The 12,704-nt window shown below is 47.5% G+C and overlaps 1 protein-coding gene and 1 pseudogene across 1 annotated transcript; both read right to left on the bottom strand.

Annotated features, from left to right (window-relative positions):
• Positions 1-1,380: 1,380 nt before the first annotated feature.
• Positions 1,381-2,601, bottom strand: LOC137332479 (7-alpha-hydroxycholest-4-en-3-one 12-alpha-hydroxylase-like; annotated as a pseudogene).
• Positions 2,602-11,348: 8,747 nt separating this feature from the next.
• On the bottom strand, positions 11,349-12,704 carry LOC137332473 (7-alpha-hydroxycholest-4-en-3-one 12-alpha-hydroxylase-like). The gene has a single exon (XM_067996352.1). It carries the CDS (start codon positions 12,702-12,704, stop codon positions 11,349-11,351), a length of 1,356 nt encoding a protein of 451 aa, XP_067852453.1.

Here is a 12,704-nt window from a genome sequence, read left to right as displayed (position 1 = left end):
TAAGCCGGTCAGTCTTACCTCGGTGGTGGGCAAACTATTAGAATCAATGAGAAATAGGATAAACTGTCACTTGGAAAGGCATGGTTTATTCAGGGATAGTCAACATGGATTTGTTCAGGGAAGGTCAAGCCTTACAAATCTGATTGAATTCTTTGAGAAGTGACAAGGAGGATTGATGAGGGTAGTGCAGTGGATGTTGTCTACATGGATTTTAGTAAAGCATTTGACAAGGACCCATATGGCAGACTAGTCAGAAAGGTAAAAGCCCATGGGATACAGGGAAATGCGGTGAATTGGATCCAAAATTGGTACAGTAACAGGAAACAAAGGGTAAAAGTCGATGGATGTCTTTGCGAATGGAAACCCGTTTCCAGTGGTGTGCCACAGGGCTCAGTGTTGGGTCCCTTGCTGTTTGTGGTATATATTAATGAGTTGGACTTGAATGTAGAGGGCATGATTGGCAAATTTACAGACGACACAAAAATTGGCTGTGTGGTTGACAGTGAAGAGGATAGCTGTAGACTCCAAGAAAATATCAATGGGTTGGTGGAGTAGGCGGAAAAGTGGCAAATGGAGTTCAACCCGGAGAAGTGTGAGGTAATGCACTTAGTGAGGGCAAACAGTAAAAAGGAATACACAGTAAACGGGAATATATTGAGAGGGGTAGAGGAAGTGAGAGACCTTGGAGTGCATGTGCACAGTCCCTGAAGGTGGCAGTACAGGTAGATAAGGTTGTGAAGAAGGCATACGGAATGCTCTCCGTTATTAGCTGAGGTATAGAATACAAAAGCAGGGATGTAATGATGGAACTGTATAAAATGCTGGTAAGACCACAGCTGGAGTATTGTGCGCAGTTCTGGTCACCACATTATAGGAAGGACGTAATTGCTCTGGAGAGAGTGCAGAGAAGATTTACAAGAATGTTGCCAGGGCTTGAAAATTGCAGCTGTGAGGAGAGATTGGATAGGCTGGGGTTGTTTTCCTTGGAGCAGGGGAGGCTGAGGGGAGACTTGGTTGAGGTGTACAAAATTATGAGGGGGCCCAGATAGAGTAGACAGGAAGTACCTGTTTCCCCTCGAGGAGAGTTCAAGAACTAGAGGACATAGATTTAAGCTGATTGGCGGAAGGATTAGAGGGGACATGAGGAAAAACCTTTTTACCCAGAGGGTGGTGGGTGTATGGAATTCGCTACTCGAATTGGTGGTAGAGGCAGGTACCCTCAACTCGTTTAAAAAGTACCTGCACCTACACGTAAAGTGCTGTAAGCTGCAGGGCTACGGACTGGGTGCTGGAAGGTGGGATTAGAATGGGCATCTGGTTGTTCTTCGAGCCGGCTCGGACACGATGGACCGAATAGCCCCCTTCTGTGCTGTATCTTTTCTATGGTCCTATGGTATCTGGCCGGAGGTGGAGTTCTGGATTCACCTGAGCCGACAGATATGGAAACAGAGCCACCCTGTCCCCCTTTCGCATGGCGTACTCCCATCTGCCATTCTGGGAGTGGCATCCTCTAGCACGACTCAGATCAAGACTGGGGCGGCCGTCAATCGTAGACTCTCGTCCACGGCGCTGTCCAGGACAAGGGTCTTCAGAAGCATGTCCCTGGTCATATTAATGGGTAGACCTCCTGCTTTGGCTTCCTGGCCAGTTTCCTTGAGAATCTTCTCTATTTCTCCCTGCACAGCCCTCATGGCATCCGGATATCTGATGAAATACAAGAGAAGCCAGAAGGCGGAAGGTCCGGTGTTGCCTTGCGAAGCCCAAAGGAGCAGGAACATGTACCGATTCTGCATGGAGACCGCCACTCCCTGCTCGACCATCTGTTGCTGGCGTTCGGAGTCCCAGCCACTGATATTCTCCTTGTTGGATATCTTCGCCATGGACAGCTAGTCCCAGAACATCCTCTTCAACCTCTCCGCTTCAATCTTCTCCTTCGGCGGATGCACGGCGTAAGCCAGCCTTGGGAACAGACGGTCGTACTTCCTGAATTCGTAGAAGATTTGGTCAGAGTGGTCTCGGTCGTATTGCTTCGCTTTCTCCTGGTCGCCCTTGGCCAGCTCAGTACCGAACAGGGAGAGGTAGCCGGCTCTGAAGACGATGTTGTAGCAGAAATTGAACGAGCCGTCTAGCTTCCATTCCCACACAACATTTTCAGTCTTACCAACGTTGTAAAGCATCAGATTCTGTAAATTCTCCCTCATCGCTTGAGTTAAATTGACCAAACCGTTCCCCTTTAGGTGCTTGTTACTCGCAACCGCCAGTAACTTGTGGTCGTTGTCTTGAGCGTGGTATTCGAACACTCTGCAACCAAATCTGTTGCAAATTTTTCAAAGTCTAATTTCGATCTCGATTCCTTTACCACGACCCCATAAGAGAGGGGGTCCATCAGGAAGGTGAAGTAATAACTGGATATCTGCACTGTGAAGACATCCCCGTGCTTTCTCTGCATGTCCTGAAGGACAAGACGTGTCCGAGCCAGGGCAGGTATCCGGCGTCCAAAGGTGGTTCGTTGCAACGACTTCTTCTGAAGACACCCAGAAAGTAAAAAACGGTGAGGAGAAGGATGACCAGAATCAAGAGAACAGACAGCAAGTAAGTCATGTCGTTGGATCGTGCGGTTTCTGGGCTTGTTCAAACTTGCTATGCAGATCAGTCGTGAATCCCAGGTTATTTGATCCATGGTTTCCCACTGTGGGAGGAGTTACCGGGTCACATTTTCCTAATGCTTCCTTCTGCGCTGCGACTATTTTTTTAAACATCTCCCAGTTCTGATGACCTGAAACGTTAACTCTGTTTCTTTCTCCACAGATGCTGCCTGACTTGCTGAGCTTTTCCAGCATTTTCTGTTTTTATATTAGTGCTGTGATTGCTGCCAGGGACTTTCCATGACGCTCATGCGCACTCGGGGGGTGCTGGGGGCGTGCTAGACTGTGCACGCGCATTGTGTGTCGCCAACCGCGTGTGCACAACGTAGGTCACCAACTGCCCTTACTGCCGTTCATTAAAAGCACGGCCCGGAGGTCGAGAACAAAAATGCAGCCAATGGAGGTGGTCATAACGGGGGAGGAGAGCAGAGCAGGGCAGAGCCCGGAGGAAAGGGAGAAGCAGGAGAGGTGAGGAGGGGTCAGCCGCAGAGGGCTGCTCTGCCATGCCACCCGTGACCTTTGGCGGGGTCGGGGGATGCTCCTCTCCCCAAGGTTTTACAGCCCCATAACGTTGCCTTCTGTGTTTAGACTGGGTGGGGAGGGAAGAGGTGATGGAAAGCTGGTGCTCCCACTCCTGATCACTCTCCAGGAATTCCAACGGGAATTGTGCATTTTTTTTATTCGTTCATGGGATGTCGGCGTCGCTGGCGAGGCCAGCATTTATTGCCCATCCCTAATTGCCCTTGAGAAGGTGGTGGTGAGCCGCCTTCTTGAACCGCTGCAGTTCATGTGGTGAAGGTTCTCCCACAGCGCGATTAGGTAGGGAATTCCAGGATTTTGACCCAGCGATGAAGGAACGCAATATATTTCCAAGTCGGGATGGTGTGTGACTTGGAGGGGAATGTGTCGGTGGTTTTGTTCCCATGTGCCTGCTGCCCTTGTCCTTCCAGGTGGTAGAGGTCGCGGGTTTGGGAGGTGATGTCAAAGAAGCCTTAACGAAGAAAAACCATTTGTACCAATCCTGGCTGAAATTTACAGCCTTTGGTGCACACTCCCACAGAGTATATTCTTCAGGCGCTTCGGTTAAAATACTCACCACATATTCATTTTATGGTTGTGAAAGATGCCATATAAATGCAATGATGTGGAGATGCCGGTGATGGACTGGGGTTGACAATGGTAAACAATTTTACAACACCAAGTTATAGTCCCAACAAATTTATTTTAAATTTCACAAGCTTTCGGAGGCTTCCGAAACCATTCACCATTCATTTCCACACCATTCACCTGAGGAAGGAGGAAGCCTCCGAAAGCTTGTGAAATTTAAAATAAATTTGTTGGACTATAACTTGGTGTTGTAAAATTGTTTACAAATATAAATGCAAGTTATTTCTCTTTCCTTCTGAGGCAAAAGTAATGGAGAGTTGCCAAAATACTGATTAACATTTGTCAAACTATACTGCTAAAAGGTTTCAGTAAACCTACCTTACTTCGAGTTCAGGGTCTGCTTTTGTACAATGAACTCTGTGATTCAACTGGAGCACTTGAATTTATTCAGCCCGTCTCTCACTGAGACCAACATACCACAACTTCTGTTTCCTCTTTCAAGGTCGAAACCTGGAGGACAGCACCTACAATGCAGCACTTCATCAATATTGCACTGAACTATCATAGAATCATCGAATCGTACAGCACAGGAAGAGGCCATCGTGCCTGTGCCGACTCTTTGAAACAACTATCCAATTAGTCCCATTCCCCTACATTTTCCCCATAGCCCTGTAAATTTTTTCCCTTCAAGTATTTATCCAACTCGCTTTTGAAAATTACTATTGAATCTGCTTTCACCACCCCTTCAGGCAATGCATTCAAATCATTACAACTCCGTAATGACCTGCGCAAAGAAAAAATGTTTCCTCATGTCGCCTCTGGCACTTTTGCCGATCACCTTAAATCTGTGTCCTCTTGGTACCGACCCTTCTGCCACTGGAAACAGTTTCTCCTCCTTATTTACTCTATCAAAGCCGTTCATGATTTTGAACACCTCCATCAAATCTCCCCTTAACCTTCTCTATTCTAAGGAGAACAACCCCAGCTACTCCAATCTCTCCATGTAAATGAAGTTCTTCATCCCTGGTACCATTCTAGTAAATCTCTTCTGCACCCTCTCTAAGGCCTTGGCATCCATCCTCCGGTGTGGTGCCCAGAATTGGACACAATAATCCAGCTGAGGTCTAATCAGTGTTTTATAAAGGTTTGGCATAACTTCCTTGCTTTTGTACTCCATGCCATTAGTAACAATGCCCAGGATCCCGAAGGCTTTAACAGCCTTCTCAACTTGTCCTGCCACCTTCCAAGATTTGTGTATGTGCACCCCCAAGCCTCTCCTCATTCTTCCTACTAAAATGTATCACTTCACACTTCTGTTTAATTTCACCAGTCTGTCTTTGTCCTCCTGAAGTCTGTTACTATCCTCCACATTGTTTACTACATTTCTGAGTTTCGTGTCATCTGCAAACTTTGAAATTATACCCTCTGTACCCAAGTCGAGGTCATTAATATATATCAGAGGAGCAGTAGTCCTAATACTGACCCCTGGGGGACACCACTACACATTTCCCTCCAGCCTGAAAACAACCTTTCACCATTACTCTCTGCTTTCTGTCCCTTAGCCAATTTTGTATCCATACTGCCACTGTCCCTTTAATCCTATGGGCTTTAATTTTGCTAACAAGTCTATTATGTGGTACTTTATGAAATATACACATCAATCGCACTACACTCATCAACGCTCTCCGTTACTTCATCAAAGAACTTAATCAAGTTAGTCAACGACCCCTCATTTCGACATCAGCTGCTATAATATTCTTCTGTGAGTGAAACTGTTCTTTTAAACTCATATGGTGCTGGGACAGAATTAAAGCAACTCATACCAAATTAAATCTTAGACAGAAATGCTATAATTTGTGGCAGTGACCTCAAAAAACAGCACAAAGTTGTGCTCTGCTTGAATTCAGGGACAAATGTAAGGAATCTTACAACACCAGGTTATAGTCCAACAAATTTATTTTAAAATCACAAGCTTTTGGAGATTAGCAAAACCCTTCGTCAGGTGAATGAGTGAAAAGGTTCTCAAATCGCATATCTTATACTAGGCTGGGACAGCATCACACCAATCAAAAGGTGTCGTTGTTATTCAAACAGGCCAGTCACGGAGAACAGCACGTCCCAGTACACTGGATATACATTGTGCAAGAAAGCAGACAAGATCCCGAAAGGACTACAGATCAAGAACCCACTCAAGTCCACATACAACTCAGATTACGCTGAGAGACTTTGCCGCCTTACTTCTCGCACACTCTGCAACCATCTCGTACACCAACTCTACAGCAGACGCCGCAACCTCGAAACCAAGATAGAGTCCATACTCTCAACCTGTACTCAGGACACAGCAGACCAGCTATGAGACACCGCCAAACACGAGGCAACAGAACTACACTGCCGACATGAAAACCAAGAGCAGGAAGCTTGAGAAACTCGGCATCACCACCAGCATCAACCAAGCCTCCCCCGGTACCACGGTTACAACCACAGGGAAGTCTATCGTCAATTTGTCCGACCACACCCTTCAACCAGACGAAATCGAGGTTCTCAGCCGAGGGCTCAATTTCTGCCTCACCACCAAAATGGACCGCATCGGTCTCGCGGCGGACACAGAGGAATTCATCAGGAGAATGAGGCTTCGGGAATTCTACCATAAACCACAAGATTTCAACAGCGAACCCAATGAGACAATCAATGATCCAGAACAGCAGACAGAGGGATCCGCGGTACAGCAACCGAAGAGGAAAGAGTCAAACTGGACTCCTCCGGAGGGTCGCTGCCCTCAGCTTGACATGTATGCCCAAGCTGTCAGGAAATGCGTCAATGCCAGATTCATCAGGCGCACTCAGAAGACAGTCCAGAATGTCACCCAAGCACAACGCAACGCCATCAACGCGCTCAAGACCAACCGCAACATCGTCATCAAACCAGCGGACAAAGGAGGAGCCATTGTCATACAGAACAGAACGGACTATTGCAAAGAAGCATACCGACAACTGGACAACCAGGAACACTACAGACAGTTATCCGCAGATCCGACCAAGGAACACACCCACCAGCTCAACAAACTGATCAAGACCTTCGATCCAGACCTTCAAAGCATCCTACGTGCTCTCATCCCACGTACTCCCCGCGTGGGAGACTTCTACTGCCTCCCAAAGATACACAAAGCCAACACACCCGGACGTCCTATCGTATCAGGCAACGGAACCCTGTGTGAGAACCTCTCTGGGTACGTCGAGGGCATCCTGAAACCCATCGTACAGGGAACCCCCAGCTTCTGTCGCGACACTACAGACTTCCTACAAAAACTCAGCACCCACGGACCAGTTGAACCAGGAACACTTCTCACCACGATGGACGTCTCGGCACTCTACACCAGTATACCCCACGATGACGGCATCGCTGCAACAGCCTCAGTACTCAACAACAGCCAATCTCCAGACGCCATCCTACAACTCATCCGCTTCATCCTGGATCACAATGTCTTCACCTTCGGTAACCAGTTCTTTACCCAAACACACGGAACAGCCATGGGGACCAAATTCGCACCCCAATACGCCAACATTTTCATGCTCAAGTTCGAGCAGGACTTCTTCACTGCACAGGACCTCCAACCAACGCTATACACCAGATACATCGACGACATTTTCTTCCTATGGACCCACGGCGAAGAATCACTGAAGAGACTACACGATAACATCAACAAGTTCCATCCCACCATCAAACTCACCATGGACTACTCCTCAGAATCGGTTTCTTTCTTGGACACACAAATCTCCATCAAAGACGGGCACCTCAGCACCTCACTCTACCGCAAGCCCACGGACAACCTCACGATGCTCCACTTTTCCAGCTTCCACCCTAACCACGTCAAAGAGGCCATCCCCTATGGACAGGCCCTGCGAATACACAGGGTCTGCTCAGACGAGGAGGAACGCGATGGATATCTACAGACGCTGAAAGACGCCCTCGTAAGAACGGGATATGACGCTCGACTTGTCGATCGACAGTTCTGACGGGCCACAGCGAAGAATCGCATAGACCTCCTCAGAAGACAAACACGGGACGCAACCAACAGAGTACCCTTCGTCGTCCAGTACTTCCCCGGAGCGGAGAAACTACGCCATGTTCTCCGCAGCCTTCAACATGTCATCGATGACGACGAACACCTCACTAAAGCCATCCCCACGCCTCCACTACTCGCCTTCAAACAGCCACCCAACCTCAAACAGACCATTCGTTCACAGCAAATTACCCAGCTTTCAGGAGAACAGCGTCCACGCCACCACACAACCCTGCCACGGCAACCCCTGCAAGACATGCCAGATCATCGACACAGATACCACCATCACACGAGAGGACACCACCCACCAGATACATGGTTCATACTCCTGTGACTCGGCCAACGTTGTCCACCTCATACGTTGCAGGAAAGGATGCCCTGGAGCATGGTACATTGGCGAGACCATGCAGACACTGCGACAACGGATGAACGGACACCGCGCAACAATCGCCGGACAGGACGGTTCCCTCCCAGTCGGGGAACACTTTAGCAGTCAAGGACATTCAGCCACCGATCTTTGGTTAAGCGTTCTCCAAGGCGGCCTTCGAGACACACGACAACGCAAAATCATCGAGCAGAAGTTGACAGCCAAATTCCGCACCCATGAGGACGGCCTCAACCGGGATCTTGGGTTCATGTCACGCGACACGTAACCCCACCAGCAAAAAGGGGGAAAAAAAAGTGGAAAAAAAAGTTATGTTTTTAATATTCTCTCTCTCTCTCTGCCATTTGGGTTTCTTTCTGTCTGTCTGTGTAATTGACACAATGTATATCCAGTGTACTGGGACGTGCTGTTCTCCGTGACTGGGCTGTTTGAATAACAACGACACCTTTTGATTGGTGTGATGCTGTCCCAGCCTAGTATAAGATATGCGATTTGAGAACCTTTTCACTCATTCACCTGACGAAGGGGATAATCTCCGAAAGCTTGTGATTTTAAAATAAATTTGTTGGACTATAACCTGGTGTTGTAAGATTCCTTACATTTGTCCACCCCAGTCTATCACCGGCATCTCCACATCATGAATTCAGGGAGGTTGGGTTCATCATTTGGCGACTTTGCGGTTCTAGAATTCTCACAGAAAATCTACCGTCATATTTAAAATTGATGCTTCCTTGAAACGAGAATAAATGAGGACAACACAGCTTCTTTTAAAAGAAGAAAAAAATATTTATTTTTTTTGCTGATCAAAACAATAGTCTGTAACAGATTCCAACCATGCAAAGAATTACTCCCCTCTGCTTCTTCAGCTCTTTCCCTACATTATAACAGTGACGACACTCCAGAAGTACTTCATTGGCTACAAAGTGCTCTGGGAGGTACTGAGGTCGTGAAAGACACTAGATAAAATGCAAGTTCTAGCTTTCCAGTGTTACCACACGGGACGGTAGGCTATGTCAATGTGTCAGCTGTGGCTCAGTTGGTAGCACTCTTGTCTCTGAGTTAGATGGTGGTGGGATCGAGTCCCACTCCAAAAATTTGAGCATAAAAATCTAGACTGAAACTCCCGGTGCAGTACTGAGGAAACACCATGCTGTCAGGCACAAAACTTGGAAGAGTGGTAAACAGTGAGGAAGATAGTGATAGACTTCAAGAGGATATAGATAGGCTGGTGGCATGGGTGGACAGGTGGCAGATGAAATTTAACGCAGAAAAATGCGAAGTGATATATTTTGGTAGGAAGGGCAATATAAACTAGAGGGAACAACTCTAAACAGGGTACAGGAACAGAGAGATCTGGGGAGAAAATGTGGAATATTGGGCAACCCAGCTGGCAGAAAGTGGGGGCGGGGATCACGATATGGGGGAATATTTTTTTTATTCATTCATGGGATGTGGGAGTGCCTGGCGAGGCCAGCATTTATTGCCCATCCCTAATTGCCCTTGAGAAGGTGGTGGTGAGCCGCGTTCTTGAACCGCTGCAGTCTGTGTGTTGAAGGTTCTCCCACAGTGCTGTCAGGGAGGGAGTTCCAGGATTTAGATCCAGCGACAATGAAGGTGGGGATAGGGTGGCAGCATCCACATTATTCACTCTTGTTCCTGCTGGCCCCACAAAAATACTTTTAACACTTACCTTCTCGAGCCCCTTCTGCTGTACTGCCATGTTTTAGAGTTCATCTGCAACACACACTCCTCCCAGCACGCCGTTAAAGCTGCAAGGGGGGTTTCCTATGCACGTCAACGGAGTCCCTGATCTGCACAGATTCGTGAGACTCCTGCCTGTTTCGGGCTGGTGCCTCAACATTCCCAGCAGAAGACACCAGGGAAAATAAGATCATGGCTGATGTTCGACCTCAACTCCACTTTCTTGCCCTATCCCCGTGATTCCCTTAGTGTCCAAAAATCTGTCAATCTCAGTCTTGAGTAAACGCAACGACTGAGCATCCACAGCCCTCTGGGGTAGAGAATTCCGAAGATTCACAACCCTTTTGAGTGAAGAAATGTTTCCTCATCTCGGTCCTAAATGGCTGACCCTTTATCTTGAGACTATTACCCTAGTTCTAGACTCTCCAGCTGGGGAAACAATCTCTCAGCATCTAACCTGTCAAGCCCTCTAAGAATTTTATATGTTTCAATGAGATCACCTCTCATTCTTCTTAACGCCAGAGGATATCGGCCCATTCCACTGAATCTCTCCTTATAGGACAACCCTCTCATCCCAGCAGTCAATCGAGTGAACTTTTGTTGCGCACCCTCTAAGGCAAGTATATCCTTCCTTAGGCAAGGAGACCAAAACTGTGCACGGTACTCCAGGTGTGATCTCACCAGACCACTATATAATTGCAGCAAGACCTCCTTACTCTTATACTCCAAACCCCCTGCAATAAATGCTAACATATCATTTGCCTTCCTAATTGCTTACTGTACCTGCATGTTAACTTTCTGTGATTCGTGTACAAGTACAAATCCCTCTGCATACCAACATTTCTCACTCTCTCACCTATTTAAAAGAAAATTCTGCTTTTCTATTCCTACCAAAGTGAATAATTTCACATTTCCCCACATTATACTCTCATCTGCCACCTTCTCGACCACTCACTTAACTTGTCTATATCCATTTGCAGCCTCTTCGCGTCCTCCTCACAACTTACTTTCCCACCTAGCTTTGTATCGTCTATCCAAGAGCTATCCAGTTAGTCTCACTGCCCTGCTCTTTCCCCATAGCCCTGCAAATGTTTCCCCTTCATGTCTTTCCTAATATATCCAATTCTCTTTTTAAAGTGACTATTGAATTTGCTTCCACCACACTTTCAGGCAGTGCATTCCAGATCATTGCAACTCACTGCGTCAAAAATTATCCTCATCTCCCCTCTGGACCTTTTGCCAATTTTCTTAAATCTGTGTCCCCGGTTACCGATCCTCCTGCCACAAACAGCAACGTGATAATGACCTGGTAATCTGTTTTAGTGATTAGTTGGTTGGGGGATAAATATTGACCAGTCCGCATATTATTTGAATCTGTTGACAGGTATGCGTATGTTAATGTGTAAGTTTGCAATAAGACATTGGCAGAAGATAATACATTTATGTTTCATCAGAATCTCAGATGGTATTTGAACTGTACATCGTGAGTGGGTTGCATTGTCCCAAAGCCCCAACGGCTGCTGTTTATGGGAGGGATTTCTTCATCGGGGTTTACCAGGTCAAACTCAAAGTAACTTAACATCAAGAAAACAAACTGCTTCAACTCGTTGACGGCGAAGAAACGACCCGGGCACATACTGACCCCGGCACCCCAGGGCATGTTATAATACTTCACCTTCTGCCCGCCCTTGTAGAAGTAGGTCTTCCTCGTTCCATCTGGATTCAAAAACCTGTTGTACCTGAAGGTATCTGGCTGGGGGTGGACTTCTGGATTCATCTGAGCCGACAGATAGGGAAAGAGAGCCACCCTGTCCCCCTTGCGCACAGTGTACTCCCTCCCGTCTGCCATCCTGAGAGTGGTATCCTCTAGCACAGCTCGGATCAAAACTGGGGCGGCCGTCAATCGTAGACTCTCATCCACAGCGCTGTCCAGGACAGGGGTCTTCAGAAGCATGTCCCTGGTCAGATTAATGGGTGGACCTCCCGCTTTGGCTTCCTGGCCAGTTTCCTTGAGAATTTTGTCTATTTGTCCCAGCACGGCCCTCATGGCATCCGGATATCTGATTAAATACAAGAGAAGCCAGAAGGCGGAAGGTCCGGTGTTGCCTTGCGAAGCCCAAAGGAGCAGGAACATGTACCGATTTTGCATGGAGACCTCCACTCCCTGCTCGACCATCTGTTGCTGGCGCTCGGAGACCCAGCCACTGATATTCTCCTTGTTGGATATCTTCACCATGGACAGCAAGTCCCAGAACATCCTCTTCAGCCTCTCCGCTTCAGTCTTCTCCTTCGGAGGAAGCACGGCGTAAGCCAGCCTTGGGAACAGACGGTCGTACTTCCTGAATTCGTCGAAGATTTGGTCAGAGTGGTCTCGGTCGTATTGCTTCGCTTTCTCCTGGTCGCCCTTGGCCGGCTCAGTACCGAACAGGGAGAGGTAGTCGGCTCTGAAGACGATGTTGTAGCAGAAATTGAACAAGCCTTCTTGCTTCCATTCCCGTACACCGTTTTCAGTCTTACCAACGTTGTAAAGCATCAGATTCTGTAAATTCTCCATCATCGCTTGAGTTAAATTGACTAAACCGTCCCCCATAAGGTGCTTGTTACTCACAGCCGCCAATAACTTGTGGTCGTTGTCTTGAGCGTGGTATCCGAACACTCTGGCAACCAACTCTATTGCAAATTTTTCGAAGTCTGGTTTCGATCTCGATTGCTTTACCACGACCCCGTAAGAGAGGGGGTCCATCCGGAAGGTGAAGTCATACCCGGCTATCTGCACTGTAAAGAGAACAGACAGCAAGTAAGCCAT

The sequence above is a fragment of the Heptranchias perlo genome, chromosome 2, assembly GCF_035084215.1.
Source record: "Heptranchias perlo isolate sHepPer1 chromosome 2, sHepPer1.hap1, whole genome shotgun sequence".
Lineage (NCBI taxonomy): Eukaryota > Metazoa > Chordata > Chondrichthyes > Hexanchiformes > Hexanchidae > Heptranchias > Heptranchias perlo.
The sequence above is the reverse complement of the archived record's forward strand: the minus strand, read 5'-3'. Positions and strand labels throughout refer to the sequence as shown.

What these genes read in the sequence shown, in the direction of transcription:
- LOC137332473 (XM_067996352.1), bottom strand. Translation starts at nt 12,704, where the DNA reads ATGGCTTACTTGCTGTCTGTTCTCTTTACAGTGCAGATAGCCGGGTAT.